The sequence below is a fragment of the Carcharodon carcharias genome, chromosome 4, assembly GCF_017639515.1.
Source record: "Carcharodon carcharias isolate sCarCar2 chromosome 4, sCarCar2.pri, whole genome shotgun sequence".
Taxonomy (NCBI): Eukaryota; Metazoa; Chordata; class Chondrichthyes; order Lamniformes; family Lamnidae; genus Carcharodon; species Carcharodon carcharias.
This window is the reverse complement of record NC_054470.1, coordinates 107918958-107935636: the sequence shown is the minus strand read 5'-3', so window position 1 is coordinate 107935636 and position 16679 is coordinate 107918958. Positions and strand designations below refer to the sequence as shown.

Here is a 16679-nt window from a genome sequence, read left to right as displayed (position 1 = left end):
TTATATTACCAGAATTGAATGACTGGAGCAAAGATCAGCAACTGGAGCACAGATCATGCCCTCATTTAACTTAGGGGGTTGAAGGAAAAAACAATAAAGAGGTATGGGGGTGGGGGGTGGAAGAGAAAGAAAAGATTAGGAAAAAAACAGACAGCACTGGAAACTGTGGTTTTTTTGATAGCTTTTGATTGTTATTTCCTAACCTGTAATTTTCTGCAGAAAAGTCAACATCAGATAGGCAAATTATTTTGTTATTGATTTCGATCTCTTTTTAGCATCATGGGGACCTCAAAGAATATGAGTTTTGTACAATATTGGATGGGGAATTGCAGAAAAAAATGACTAACTAGAAGACCTACTTTCTGCTGCTTGTCTGCAAAGAAATGCAGAACATCTTGGGAATCCTTGATGATCAGTCCCTTGCTGAGCTCAACATTTGCATTTTGAAAAGGGCATGACATTATCGAGTCACTATGTGTTTAACCCCATTGTGTTTTCAGATTGTGAGGCTATGTATTTTCTCAGGTTCACATCCACAGCCACTCCTGATGCTGCCTTCACATCCCCTATGATATAGCACATACCTTTCTTTGCGTGACATCTAGATAAACAATCGCAAGAACCAGGAATTGTAACACAGAACTCTTGAAATGTATCACAACCTGCCATCTGATTCTTCTCTCGAAAGCAATTTTATTTAAGCACAACAGATAAATGAACAGTAAATGGTACAACAACGTGGAATGTACATTACTCACTACATTAGCCGTACTGTTCCTATTCAAGTACAGGCTGTGAAACATAGACTTGTGTTTATTTTCTACACTGCCAGAAACAGCATCTAAGGGGTCAACAACATAATATGTTTTCCAATTAAAAGCCATCAGCTCAGGCCTGACAGGTTGGCAGCAAGCACTTTGCAAAATGAAAGTTTTATTGACCAACAGAGAGAATAGTCTGAACTTGATCAGGGTCATTACATTTAATTCCAAATGTTTTTATTGTCAACGTGTTATGAACCATTCAATATTCATAATAGCTTTTGACATAAAGGAATTATAAGATGCAGTTAACTGCCTTTTGCTTCGGCAAAGCTTCATCCAGATTATCAAGTCAGACTCAAGTTGTGGGTGTGATTGACGGCCGCATCCGAGACTGTCAAGAAAGGGACAGTGCCATTGTCCGTGGGTGTCACATATGTTCAACAGTCACATTGAGTCAGTTCAACAGTCACAGAGGGTTTCATGTCCTTAAAGCACTAAGCCGCAAAGCAGAATGGCCAAGACAGTCTAAAGTAGCCTGTTCTGCAGGATAACTACAAACAATAGCTTGCCTTTGTATAAGCACCTTTTGATGTAGCATCTTTTAAGTGTATTTTAAACAAGATTTCACTTGTGCCTGATACTGTGGCTCAGTTGGTAGCACTCTCACCTCAGAGTCAGAAAGTTGTGGCTTGAGTGCAAATTCTAGGCTGACAATCCAGTGCAGTCATGGCAGAGTGCTGTGCTATTAAATCATTGCGTTGTTGCGACATTAGCTGTCTGCCCACAGTTAGATGCAAAAAAACCCACAGCATTATTCTGAAGAGGACCAGGGGAGTTCCCCCTGGTATCTTGGTCAATATTTATCCCCTACCAGTGTTACAAGAGTATAATAATTTTTATAATATTTTTCTGGTTTGTCGTAAAGTAGGTTTATGGATGAGAGTTTAGATGGCTCTGTGTGTGTGATTTAATTACATTTGGAGTCAAGTAGACCACAAGCTTGAAATTATCAAAAGAAGCTAGGTATAGAAATGTACTTGAAATGCTAACGAGTACACATGGAAGGTGTCTTAGCATAAGATGTAGGAGCAGAAGTTGGCCATTCGGCCCATCGAGTCTACTCTGCCATTCAATGAGATCATGGCTGATCTGATAATCTTTAACCCAACTTTCCTGCCTCTTCTTCATAACCCTTGATCCTCTGACTGATTAAAAATCTGTCTATCTCAACCTTCAAAATACTTAGTGACCCAGCCTCTAGAGCATGTAAGGTATGATGGGAATTTGCAATTTTAGATAAGTGAAGGGATTGTTTGGAGTTCCAAGGGATGTTAGTCTGTTTACAACTAGCCAGATAAGCAAGGCTAAGGAGTATGTTTTCTCCCCCCAAAGCTTACTGACAATATTGGCAATGTGAAAGGTTTTATACTATGGGAAAGGTACAGTTCCAAAGACATATAAAACAATAGAATTTACATATTAGACAGAGAAACATATATAAAGGAGAATGAAAGGCTATGTTTCAGTCCACATAACATCTAACAGGAGTGTGAGAAACAGCCTTCGGGAAGCCTCCAACCATCTGTGCATAAGTCTGCTGTGTCCAGCAACTGAAGTTGGAGAAAGCCATTTAAGATTCCACTGTCAAGTGGGTACTGTGTTAACTTGTAATTTTTAAATCTAAAATCTATTTTGGAATATTGCCTTAAATTAGGAATTTTAGGAGTTGTTATAGTATTAATTAATTGCAGTCTTATGCATGTGCTTAATAAATATTTTAATTTAACTTTTAAAATCTCTTAAGGTCTTAATGGGCTAATTTTAAATTCAGTGCACGCATCTTCTCGTAAGAAATACAAATTGCAAAACCATTGTGATAGCGTGGTTAAGTTTTACTTGTGGATTTGGTCCCCCTGGTACGTCATAATACCAGCATTACTAAAACAGGTGTCACCACCCCATGCCCACGCAAAAGATGTAACACCTGCCCCTTCACTTCCTCTCTCCTCACCGTCCAAGGGCCCAAACACTCCTTTCAAGTGAAGCAGCATTTCACTTGCATTTCCCCCAACTTAGTCTACTGCATTCGTTGCTCCCAATGCGATCTCCTCTACATTGGAAAGACCAAACGTAAACTGGGCGACGGCTTTGCAGAACACCTGCAGTCTGTCCGCAAGAATGACCCAAACCTCCCTGTCGCTTGCCATTTCAACACTCCACCCTGCTCTCTTGCCCACATGTCTGTCCTTGGCTTGCTGCATTGTTCCAGTGAAGCCCAACGCAAACTGGAGGAAATTATATAGATTTTTCTTTTTCCCACCTATTTCCATTATTTTTAAATATTTTTAAATCTTTTATGCCCCCCCCTACCCCTACTAGAGCTATAACTTGAGTGCCCTACCATCCATTCTTAATTAGCACATTCGTTTAGATAATATCACCAACTTCAACACCTATGTTCTTTTGTTCTTTTGTCTGTGACATCTTTTGATGATGTGCTTCTATCACTGCTTGCTTGTCCCTACAACCACACCACCCCCTCCACTTCTCTCCCCCCACAACACCCCCCCCCACCTTAAACCAGCTTATATTTCACCCCTTCCTTGGATTCACCTAGTTCTGTTGAAGGGTCATGAGGACTCGAAACGTCAACTCTTTTCTTCTCCGCCGATGCTGCCAGACCTGCTGAGTTTTTCTAGGTAATTCTGTTTTTGTTACTAAAACAGGTGTTCTGGTAATCGTCACGTTACTATTTGTGCGAGTTTGCTGTGTGCAAATTGAATGCTGTATTTCCTACATGAGCATTCAACACCATTAACACAGTCATGAAGCTGCAACTCTGCATGTCCAACCACAATCTATGCCAGCAATGCAAGGAAAAGAACAGCAAAGATGTCACACAAGTTGGACATCTTTCCCCAGAGCTGCCAACACAAGATCCTGGGTATCACATGAAGAGAAAGCATCACCAATGAAGAAGTGCTGCAGAAGACTGGTCAGAGACCTCTGCAAGACATCATGATGGAGAGACGACTGAGGCTGGCAGGACTCGCCTCCCACCAGAGTGCACATCACCAGACTCAAGATGATGATGGGGCTGGCCAAAAACAACCTAGCAAAGTATATTTAAGGAGAGCCTCCAAGAGTGGGACTTCACCTGGGAAGGAGCAAAAATGACTGCGATGGCTGGGGCCGGTGGCCTATTGTTCCGCATAGGACCGAAGGGGCTAAGTCTAAGTGAAAGTCTAAGTTTCCTACATTACAACAGTGACTAAACTTCAAGAAAATTTCATTAGCTGTAAAAGGTGCTTTGGGGTGTCCTGCGACAGAGAAAGGTGTTACAGTAATAAGAGTCTTTCTTATGTAATCTTGGCAAGGTTTAGAGGAGGGCTACTAGATTGATACAAGTTCTTCCTCTTTTATAAGAATGAAAATCCTCATTCAGTTCAATGGCCATCATCCACTGGCACAACAGCTGGATAACAAGCAGGCCTTTTATTGAATTTTCCGATATGAATGGTTTCCATGTGGCTGATTTTATAATGATGAAATAGAGAATATCTCCTCTTGGGAAGGCAAAACTCTTGCAATATTTTTATTTATTGCACATTTCTGAGCCAAAGTATGAGGAGAGAAATTGAACTAAAAATATTACTGACCCCGAGAGTATACTTCCCGTTTAGTGAGGGACTGTTGTGCCTATTCAACCAGTGCTGTGCTTTAATGAGGGAGAATCTGTGAGCTTATAAAAAAAAATCTAACATCAATGCTGGACACAGGCTGTCAAATAGTGAGGCATAACCTAATTAAAGAGATACACTATTTCACAAACTTCACATAGCACTATGCCCTATTTTCAAGAAAACTAGATCTTCAATTAAGTGAACGTATTCATGCATTTTCCCATCACAATTCTGGCATTTGTAAATTATTATGAGCAACCCACTATTTCTTACTTTAATGCTTCTTGCACAATAAGCCTTATTGGAACCCTGAAAATGAATTTTTTCCAATAACAGACATTAAAATGCAATATTCTTGAAGTTTACCAAAGCTCAGCCTTTTGTTCAAATCTTATAAAATCCCAGCAACTCAAACATCATTTGATTAATCTAGTTGAATTTTTGAGAAGGTCACTAACATGGTGTTTAGGAGTATAGGGAGTGGTATAGGGAGGACTACAGATGTTGTTTAACTGGACTTCCAGGAGATGTTTGAAAAAGTTCTGTACAAGAGGTTATTGTCAAAGATGAAAGCACACATAACAGAGATAACATTGCAAATGATAATAAGTGGGAGGTAGAGATGACAGGGAGTAGGGATGAAAGAAGCGTTTTCTGATTGGGTGAGATTTTACAAGTGGTATTGCCCAGTGACCTGCACTGAGGCCTCAGTTTTTCACAATATATATCAACAACTTGGATGATGTAAGAAAGAGTTTATAGCCAAGCTCGCAGGTGACACCAAATGAGAAGTCACTAAGTTGTACGGATGGCAGAAGGTATTCACAAAATATTCACAAAAACTAAGGCCAGAATTTTCCCTGAATTGCACTAAGAATAGCAAGTGGGAGGGATCCCAAAAGAATAAAGGTTGACCAGGCTGGGCCTATACTCAGAGTTTAGAAGAATGAGAGGTGATCTTTTTGAAACATACAAGATTCTGAGGGGGCTTGATAGGACAGATGCGAAGAGGGTGTTTCCCATCATGGGGGAATCTGGTACAAGGGGGCACAGTTTAACAATAAGGGGTCTCCCATTTAAGGTAGCGATGAGGAGGAATGCCTTCTCTGAGGGTCATTAATCTTTGGAATTATCTATTCCAGAAAGTAGTGGAGGCTGAGTCATTGAATATATTCAAGGCTGAGTTACAGAATGTTGATCTACATGGGAGTCAAGTGTTATGGAACAGGCAAGAAAAGGGAGTTAAGGCCATAATCAGATCAGCCATGTTCTTACTGAATGGCAGAGCAGGCTCGAGTTGCTGAATAGCCTATTCCTCCTATTTCTTACGTTATGTTGGAACCAATGAAACAGGAAGGAGGTTGAGGTTCTGCAATCAGAGTTGAGGAGCTAGGGAGGAAGTTTTTTTTAAAAAAAAGAGGGCCTCAAAAAGTAGAGGAAAAATAGGTGGATATGGCAGGTTAATGTAGAGGCATGGTGCAGGAGAAAGAGCTTCAAATTCCTGGGACATAGGGACCAGTTCTGTGGCAGGAGGGACCTGTTCAAGATGGATGGGTTACACCTGAACAGAGCTGGGACCAATGTCCTCATGGGCAGATTAACTAGTACTGTGGGGGATGCTTTCATCTAATTTGGCAAGGGTTTGATATGATACAGTATTAGAAGATAGAAACAAGATGGACAAAGGATGGGCAGAGACAGTTAGAGTTTAGAAGTAATAAATAACTAAGTGGGATCAGAGAAAATGCAAAGAGGTCTAAGATTTGGAGTGCATGTTTATAAATACACAAAATGTCGTCAGTAAGGTTAGTGAACTGCAGGTGCAAATAGCCAAGTGGGAATGTGATGTCGTACAGTAGTGACGATGGAAACCTGTCTCAAAAATAGGTCGTTTTGGATGCTTAATATTCCTGGGTACAAGGCTTTCAGGAAAGATGGAAGGAAAAAAAGACTAAGTTTTGATGAAGGGAAATATTACAGTGCTAGAAAGAATGTCCTCATGGGATTAAAGGCAGAATCTATTTGGTTACAGTTAAGAAACAATAGAGAAATTATGGCGCTAACTGGTGTATTTTATATGTCACCAAATAATGGGAAGGAGGCAGAGAAGCAGATCTACAGAGAAATAGCTGGGAGTACTAATTGGAGACTGACTACCCCAATACTGAACTGGGCAGTGATTGTGTTAAGGACAGAGAGGGGGAGAAATTTATGAAGCGTGATCAGGAGAACTTGAATAAAATGTTTCCTACCCAATAAAAGAGGAGATGCTGCTAGATTAGTCCTGCAAAATAAGTTAATAAATTGGGTGAAGCGGAAAATGTAATACCTCCCCCCCGTTGAGCTCCGGGGTTTGGGTTGGGGGAGGGGGTGCTTTTTGGTCAGGCAGGAGTTTGCAGGGTGTAGACCCCATGATCTCCACCAAATCCCTCCCCACCCCAATTAAGTCCAAGGCAGGAAAGGCTTGCAGGCTGCCTTCACACCCAGATGCCAAGTGACCCCCTTCAGTGGGTAATGAATGTCTTGTGGCTGTGTCGGGGAGGGTCCCTTGTTCAAAGGCATTCAGCAGTGCCTGAATGAGGAACCCAGCATCGGAAAAAGGGGGCCGGCTGAGAGCCACAACTCTGCCTTTTTCTCTGACACGCCTACTCCCCACCCCACATTGGCAAATGATTGACTGCCAGTCTGTGGTAGATGAGGAGCTGCCTTGAGCTTTCTTCTTGCTCCCATGTCTTTGGCCTTCATTATCCACTCTAAAACCAGCTATACCTTGGTGAAACAGGGCTCGCTATCATGGGTGGTCCAGTGCACTCTATTCCCAACTATTGAGGTCAAAGCCAACCTTCTTCAAGTAGGCTCTCAGGGTATCTTTAAAACGTTTCCACTGGCCACTCTGTGATCTTTGACCAGTTGCGAGCTGGGAGTAGAAAGTGCACTTCGAAAGGTGAGTATTTGCATTCTGATGCAGCAGCCTGCCCTGTGCAGTTACCATGGGAGAATGGTCACCTCTATGCTCAAGGTGCCCGCTTCGAGGATGCGGTGTTCATATGAGGATCCCTTCAGGTGACACGCAAGAAATTCCATAGGCAGCACTGATGATATATGTCTCGAGCTTTCTCAGGTGTTGACGATACATCACCATGGTTTTCCTGCTGTAAAGGAGTGCCAGGAGGACAACTATCTTGTAGACGGCGACCTTCATGTCCATCCACAGGTGCTGGGTACTGAAGACTCATCAGAGCAGCTTCCCAAAGGAAGAGCTTGCACAATGAGTTATATGCAGGATCTCCAAGTCTAAGGTCACTGGCTGGCACACGTGTCTACCAAGATAGCAGAAGTGGTTAACTGCCTCCAGGTGATGAGACTAGTTAGTTAATGGTACAATCTAGACTGCTCTTTGAAAGAGCTTGCACAGACTCAATGGCCCAAAAAGCCTCCATCTGTGTTCTACTATTCTAAGATTTTATGAAGGAAGCGGAGGTACAGACAGGCCATGATTCAATCAAATGGTGGAAAAAGCTCATGTGGCTGAACAGCCTACTGCTGTTCCTACATTGCTCTGATAATTAGCTTAGTAAAAACCAAGAGAACTGAAGCCTAACAATAAATGTAAGGAAATCCATAGCACGACATGGCCTTTTAGTCCATCCAGTCTGATGTATTCAGAGCCTGTGTGTGACTGTTCAGTAATGCACTTCCCTGCTGTGCACAGGCTTATTCCCCATTTTAAGGAATTTAATATCTTTAACCAAAGTTTTAAAAAAAACTGAGTAGTGTTGTGAAAGATTTTTGTAATCTTCAACCCCACATCGCAACAAATATCAATGCAGCACCTTCTGAAAAGCACCAATTGACCCCCAATCAATAAATCATCTGAAATTGTTCAGCATGTCCACCGTCCCTTAGGGGAGATGCAAAACTGTTCTTCAGAAGTACCTAGTTTCCAACTTACCTTACAACAAGTACTTCACAATATTGCACATAGCCAGGATTCCCAGAAGAGGTCCTCATTGAACTCCATAGGTTACTTCTTGACACTATGCATTTCCGTTTATCACTACTGCCACGTTTTGTGGTCTTTGACTATTCAGTCAAAGGCGGCTTTGAGGTCAGTTATATTAAAATATTGCTACTCAGTTAAATTTAGCTTGACAGAGGTCAGATCTATAACATACTTCATTAGGGGATGTAGATTAGAATATTAGAATTCAGCACATAAGAGCTTGACCCAGTTGGTAGTCTATATGGCTTGCACACTACAGTTGTTTGAGCCAATGTGAACTGTAAACACATCACAAGGGAGGGAGTTGTGTGTAATATCTTGGAATGGAAGGTGCTGCCAGACTGCTCATACCTGTAATGGTGGTTTGACTGGCAGTTTGTTTAGCAACATCTTTTTAACCACTCATGCAATGTGACAAATCTCTAAAACATTGTCAGTAACATAAATACACTATAATCCTTCTACTGACGTGAGCAATTTTCTTCCTACCAGATAGCAACTGTAATGATTAATAAGTCAGAGCAATTTTACAAGTTAGAGAAAAAATGAGCTAAATTTCTGCATGTTACTTTAAGAAAACATTGCAGTTCAGGTGTTTCAATAAATTGTTTACAATATTTGAAGTGTTTAAAGAATTTGCATTTATTTAAGTACTTTGCACATCCTCAGGATATTCCAAAGTGCTTCAGGGTCAATGAAGGGGAGTTATTTTGTAGACAACTGCACGGCCAATTTGCACATAGGCAGATCTCCAAAATGGCAGTGTGATAAATGACCAATCAATCTATTCTGGTGGAGCATTTGAGTGGGGATGTTGGCCATAATACCAGCGGAACTCTCTGGCTATTCTTCAGTGTCATGTGATCTTTTACAACCTTGAGACAGCAGAGCTTTCATTTTGTGCCTCAGCCAATGGAAAGCACCTGCAACTTTGTTATTGCACTGAACTACCAGGCTAAATTAATTGCTCAACTCTCCTGAACCTCTGACCTTCTGACTCTGAGGCAAGGGTGCTCACACAGAACTAAGGCTAACTCTGAGTGCTGTAAGTTAAGATGTCTGAAATTTGCAACTGGGTTGCAGCCTTGGGAGTCCATCCAAGACATCTTTCTGCAGTATATACAAAGCTAAAGGGAGTTCCCTTGTGCAATACTTGGGCCTGCTCATGAGTCAGCTGGCTGTGGCAAGGTGATGCCACTGCTGCTATGATTTCCCCATGTCTGGGCAATGGAGCAAGGGTAAAAATTAGGCAGGGGTTCCAGCTCCTGATTGTTATTCAACAACTTCTTCTGAAAAATCACCAGCTGCATGCAGGAACGGCCCTGCTCTATGTCTCGGCAATCGATTAACCTGGAAAGATGTGCAAGGTTCACACATGAAGAATGGGCACAATCCCAGTTGGTCACTGGAGTCCACTAAAATTTCCTGGGCCTGTGTCTGCACTTTCAGGATGGAAGGGTGCATAAATTGAGACAGGCAGGGAGGAGATTTGATTTGGACAGGGAACCAAAATGAGTGACATTGCATCTGCTGTCTGTTGTTATCTGTCCCATCTGATATTCAATCCCATTAACATCAATGAAATTGTATTGGGTGGAATGTATATCTAACAGCAGACGAGATAATGTCCATTTTGCATCCTTGCCCAAGTGGGACTTACTTATTGTTAATACACTGGAACAAATGTAATAAACATTTTCTCCTATAAAATGTAAATCCCGAATTACCTTAAGTCCAAAACTACGGTAATATTACGGATCACCCAATGTTGTGTGTAAAACAAGGCCAATGAAGACTGCCTATTTCTACCTCTGTAACTTTGTTCGCCTCAGCTCATCTGCTGCTGAAACCTGCATTCATGTCTTTTGTTACACCGAGGCTTGAACACTGAGTATTCCAATGCACTCTGGCTGGTCTCCCACATTCTACCCTCTGTAAACTTGAGGTCATCCAAAATTGTGCAAGGTCTTAATTCACACCAAGTCCTGATCAGCTATCACCGCTGTACACAGAGACCTACATTAGCTCCAGGTCAAGCAACGTCTTGATTTTAAAATTTTCATCCTTATATTCAAATTCCTCAATAGCCTCACCCCTCCCCATTTCTGTAATCTCCTCCAACCCCACAACCCCCTACCTGTGTTCATTTAACTCTGGCCTCTTGAGCATCCCCAATTTTAATTACTCCAACACTGCTTTCAGTTGCCTTGGCCCCAAGCTCTGGAATTCTCTCCATATCTCACTTTCTTCCTTTAAGAGATTCCTTAAAACCCACCTCTTTGTTCAAGGTTTGGTCATCAGACTTTTTATCTCCCTATGCAGCTTAATGTCATTTTGTTTTACAATGTTCCTGTGAAGCACCTCGGAACATTTTATTACGTTAATGGTGCTAGATGTTGTTTTAAAATTCTCATCCTTATTTTTAATCCATCCATGACCTTGCCCAACTCCATCTCTGCAACCTTCTCCAGCCCTTTGACCCTTGCAGTCCTCTCACTCTGGCCTCTTGCACCTTCGCAATTTTAATCGCGCCACTACTGGCAGCCAAGCCTTCTGCAGCCTGGACCTTAAGCTTGGGAATTCCCTCCCTAAACTAAACCTTCCCACCTCTTTTTCGACAGTCCTGAAAATCTCTCTCTTTTGGTCACGTCTGCTCATATATCTGTGTGCAATGGCATCAAATTATGTTGGGTAATGCTGCTGTTTTGATGTCTTGAGCTATCCTGCTATGTTAAATTATATAAATACAAGTTATGATGTATACAGTCTATTACTGTTGTACCAGTCACTTGTTGAGATGTGCTTTCAGTTTCACATTAATCAATCTTCCATTCAAATCATGCCATTTCTGTATAGCTTCACATAACAGCAGGAAAACTCAGGACTTGAGCTTTGAAATTCACTGTAGGAGAATAAGCATCAGCACAGATTGTTTATCAGTAACTCTTGTCTCTGCTTTTACTTATTATCAGACAGCATTAGTTCAAGCCACTGGAAAATAATCCAAAATGCAGACCGTATAATAAAACAATGTTTCAAATTTCTGGCAGTAAGTTTAAGGCAGTAATCCAATCTTAAAAATGCTGCTTAACTTCTTAAACTGCAACATTAAAGCTCTGGTAATTTATGATGTTATCTGTACTGCTGTACATTGTAATTCACTGCTAGACGTTTAGTATCATATATATCCAAATCTTTTGATTGGGATTATAGCCTTGTAAATCCCTCCTGGGTAACCATTAAAAGTGATTGCAAAATTACAATGAATAAAGTCATTTTTAAACAGCGTTGCAACACACCTAATAGTGTTCCTATGGCAAGACTACAGAGACTTTATCTGCAAGTCTTTTTTAAAATGTTTCATCTATCAGTTTCTGCAGTAGCAGCTATTCATCATTTTATAGGTGCTAGATGCTGTGGATTTTGGAAATGAAGAGAGAAAATACGGGGAATACTTCGAAACATCTCTGAGCATCTGTGAAACAGAGTCAAGGTTTCAGGGCCAGGGTCATCGACCTGAAACGCTAACTCAGTTTCTCTCTGCACAGACGCTGCCGGACCTGCTGAGTGTTCCCAGTATTTTCTGTTTTTATTGACCTTCAAGTTTCGCTTTTTTTCCCCCAATCAAAAGTGCTTTCCATTAGATGGCGCTCTGAATCTTTATGAACTGCAATCGAAATGACATTTGCTGAGAACATAGTGTGAGCATTAAGAAGAGAAACTGGTTCACTCAAAGGTTTTGCTGTCAATTTGCCAAAGAGTGGATAATGAATCCATCCTAAACTAATGGCAGCCCCAAATTTACGTCGTAAAAAGGATACGATTCGGAAAACTCCCCTGAACGTTTAGGCATCCAGTGGAAAATGTAACTTTAATTGATGGTCATGTAATATGTCTTGAACAGCAAACTCCCTGATCAATCACCGCCACGGGACCATCTTCCATGAGGCGCCCGGTGAAAACGGGGTAATAGAATCGCCCGGCTGGCTTGCTCGCTCCGTGTGATTAAATCGCGAACACCGCACCCCCCACCAACCTACACACAAATTCTGGAAGCTAATAAAATGGGAAAAAATAAATAGAAATAAAAAAAAAAGCAAATATCTGATTGTTGTTTTAAGAGTGATGGAGTCATGAGCTCAACACCTGAGAACACAATAAAATGTTGTCAGTTCGGTGCTGACTGTATTTCCTCAGTCGACGATATTTCAGTAAAACATACACAAGCCCCGAAATGCTGACATAAAGAAACAATGGAGATATTAGACATGTTACCAACAAGCTATGTTGGCTAACATTACTAATGGAGATATTACCAACAAGCTCAACTATAGACGTATTATTTAGAGTGCATCGTGTTGTGTCTGTAGCTCACTCCCCTCCCAACTTTGGCCATTATACCCACTGTCACTGGGGGAAAAAAATCACTGACAGATAATGAAGCAAAGTTTCAGGCACTTCCAGACTGCAACTGCACGACTAACAAGGGAATCAACGTACTGCAAAGTCCGGGCGCACAGCTTGACACTGCAAAAAAAATCTCAGTTGCTGGACATTTTTTAAAAGCCCCTGTGCTGGGGAGCGGGGGAAAACTCTCTCAGTTGCCCCTCCCCCCCGGTCATGGGGAGGTCAATACCAGATATCCAGAACACGCCCCACTGTCTCTCCTTCGTATCCCGGGGCATTGGAATCAAAACAGTTCCCTCATATCCTGCAAAGCAGCTGTCTTTCCAGGTGAGGAAATGTGTGTCAGAGTCACTTCGCAGAACTGTGTCTATCAATGGGTATTTTAAACCATATTCTCTTTAACCCAGGCTCCTCTCCATGCTGCTGTAGGTGTTAATGATGCTCATCTTGTTTCATTTTAGTGAGGGCGACAGCCATTTGCTGTATTGTTTCACCAGCTAATGTCGAACTTAAATCAGGAGTTAAAAGTAATGGACCTGGGGGGGCGGGGGGGAGAGCAACCTTCCATTCACACCCCCCACCCCTTTACAATTACTAACAGGGACAAAAAAAAAGGTTTCTCATTTACTACGGGCGAATTTAATAAGCGCACATGGTTACCTCAGGGAAGCGAAGTGGGGGGGGGGGTTGGTTGAAAGGGAGTGATGGCCCGACGGATGTGCCCATCACTACATAAACCCACTGGGTGCCAATGCCAAGTAATGCCGAGGACTGCGTCTTCATCCCCCATCGATTCAGGAGCAACGTCCCAGCTTGGCGCCACACGGGTGGGAGGGGAGGGGAGGGGAGATTTGTAGTGTACTGTGCGCACCCCCCATCCCCCCCCCCACCAAGCAAACAGGAGCTAATGCCCGACCCTGTCACTGCTCAATGCTCACATAAGTTCCAGCATTTTGTGTTGGGTGAGAAATGTTTCTTTTTCCTCCAATCCTGGCAAAGAAAACTTCTCCTGTTCGTTGCAAAGCGGACATTTCAAATCTACATCTAAGCTGAAATTTTCAGTTATTTTCTGAACTATGGAGTTTCAACAAGTACTAATTGTAACATAAATGTGACTTTATTTCCCCTTTAGAAATGTGGAAACTGGTCCTTTTCTTGCCTTTCCCACCCTATTTTAGTTAGTATTCACACAAATCTCATGCTCAACTCTGGTCTTTGAGGTAATCTCAAGTCTGTCCCCAAGCAGGATCCCCACTGAACAGGTTAGATGTCTTCAAAAGTTACGACAGTTACCACCGCAACCTTTCGAATCCAAAGCGAGAGGGAAAATTGCCGGGGTTTGGCCACTTTGAAATCCCGTCTCCAACCGCAAAAGCTGCCGGGTGCTTTCCCGCCCACCTTCATTCCGGGTGATAAGAATCACTCCTTGAATTATCGCAGAGACACTATGATTCCCACTGCATTCGTAATTATAGAATGAATGAATGCACCCCCTACAAAATAATAAAAAAAACTACAGCCTTTCAAATATTCATTTCAAATCTCATCGTCTTGGCGAATACACGAGTGTGTGGCGAGCTTGAAGTTCCTGGGAGCTTTTCTCCACCCCCTACGAACTGCGCAAATGTCATTTTGAAAAAAAAATCTCTATTTAATCCTTTTTCTCCGCAGGTGGCTCGAACATATTTTTGCTCACGCGTTATTAAGGGTTCATCGTTAACTATCTAGCCTCCAAGTCTTAATAAACATCGCACCATAGACCTCCTTGTGGGAGCTGCGGTTCAATTAGACGGTCTGCACTGGAGTTCCCTCTCGGTTTTAGTCGACTGAATTCAAGCTATTTACCCACCACACGGCACTTTACATCGGTTTGCCAAAGCGGATTCCTGCACCTCTTCCATCGCCATGGGTCATGCAAAATTCAACTCTTTAGCGGCGAGCTGATCGCCAAAAATCACAATTAAACGCAAGTAAACGTAACGAATTGTTATTTCTTCGTTGTGTTCAAAAAATAAAGAAACTTCAGTGTGGGATCTTTCTCCTCCGAAAACAATACTTCCGACACGATTCAGCCCAGAAAACCATTCGCCTATCCTGCCTGTGCTAGCTCTTTGAAGGAACTATCTATCGAATGTAGACCGACTCTCCCCTTCCCAACCCCCGCTCTATCCCCTTTATACCCTAGATTATTTGTTAGTCACAATTTCTCCATCACATCCATTATACATTTACCCGATCATCTCGACATTATCACATTCCTTCTCCATAGACCATAGAAATCATATAGCACAGGAGCATGCCATTCGGTCTGCCTGCCCATGTTGGCCTATTTGAAAGGGCTATCCAACATACTCCCACTCTCCCCAGCAACACCCCCCCCCCATCCCACCCCCCGCTCTGTCCCCTTCAAGTCCCGCAAATTTCGAGTATTTGTTAGTGTCTGAGAGAGGGTCACAATTTCTACATCACATCCATATCACATTTACCCGATTAACTTGACATCACATTTCGTTTCCATATATCATAGAATCATAAAGCCATCCTCCCCGCGCTTAGCCCTCTTGGAAAAGGCTATCCAATTGAGACACAACTCTCCCTTGCCTCTTTCCTGCAACATTTGCCTCCATACAAGTATTTTGTCCAATTCTCTTCTCCCCTCCGCGCCCCTAGAATCACAGGGCCGTTGGGTCCATTTGGCCTGTGCTAGCCCCTTTTGAAAGGGCAATCCAATTAAGACTCGGTCTCCCTTGCAAATTCCTGCATCATTTGCTCCCATCCAACTATTTTGTCCAACTCACCCCGCACCAGCATCGTACAACCATTCGGTCCACCTTGCCCGTGCTAGCCCCTTTTGAAAGGGCAATCCAATTAAGACTCGCTCTCCTTTGCAAATTCCTATAACATTTTCTCCCATTGAAATATTACGTCCACTAACACTTTCTCTTTTGGTTGAAAGTTATCTGCTTTCCAGGGTTGAAAGTTTTGGGTTCCTTACCTTCGACTGCCGGGGGTATTGCTTGCCCACGATGCTGACCACCGGGATCTGGATGGTGGACGAGAGGAACTCGAGTTGCAGCAGCTCCCCGGTGCTCTGGGGGAAGGCCAGCAGGGCGCTGACCCCTTGCACCACCACCGTGCGGCAGACGCTCTCCAGAAAGGACTGCGGGTCGCGGCGGGAGGCGGGCGGCACGCCAAAGGCGGGCAGCTCCCCCAGCCCCGTCTCCATGCCCACGACCAGCTCGACGGACAGGTTGTAGGGCAGCAGGCGAGCCGCCCGGGCGTTGAGGCGCCGTACGGCGCGCAGCAGCGCATCGCGGGCTGCCCCCGACGGGGACGGGGCGGCTGGCGCCGGGGCTGGCGCTGGGCGCGCCCTCGGCGCGGAACTGCCGCCGCCGCTGCTGTTGGACAGCGCCCGCGGCGGAGCTCCGGGCGGCAGCAGCAGCACCGCTCCCAGGCGCACCGTGTGCCCGATGCGCTTGAGGATGTGGCAGGGCTGAGGGTGGCTCCGGGAGGCGGGCACGCTGCTCACCAGCAGCAGCAGCAGCAGGGCGCAGAGCGGGCGTAAGAAAACCCCCGGGAGCAAGCAGCGGCCACCTTGCAACACTCTCATCACCACGCAACAAAAAAACCCTGGCTTGGGACACCGGTAACAATAACAAGCAGAAAGAACACCCTCCTCTACCCTACCCTACACCACCTTCCCCCCCCCCCAAAAAAAAATGCAGAGCAGCGAAATAAAACTTCAGCCCGGATGAAACGCAAAGAAAAGGCTGCTTCAGAATGTTAAAAAGAAAGTGCAAAAGAGAAAGAACTGCTTTGGTG

General features: G+C 43.4%; 1 protein-coding gene across 1 annotated transcript in view; it reads right to left on the bottom strand.

Moving 5' to 3' along the window:
• The window catches only part of grin3a (glutamate receptor, ionotropic, N-methyl-D-aspartate 3A), a 137902-nt gene extending 121435 nt beyond the window's left edge, over window positions 1-16467 (bottom strand). The window contains exon 1 of the mRNA XM_041185315.1: window positions 15853-16467. Coding sequence (XP_041041249.1) covers window positions 15853-16467 — 615 coding nt within the window. The remainder of the gene's footprint in view (window positions 1-15852) is intronic.
• Between the last annotated feature and the right edge of the window lie 212 nt (window positions 16468-16679).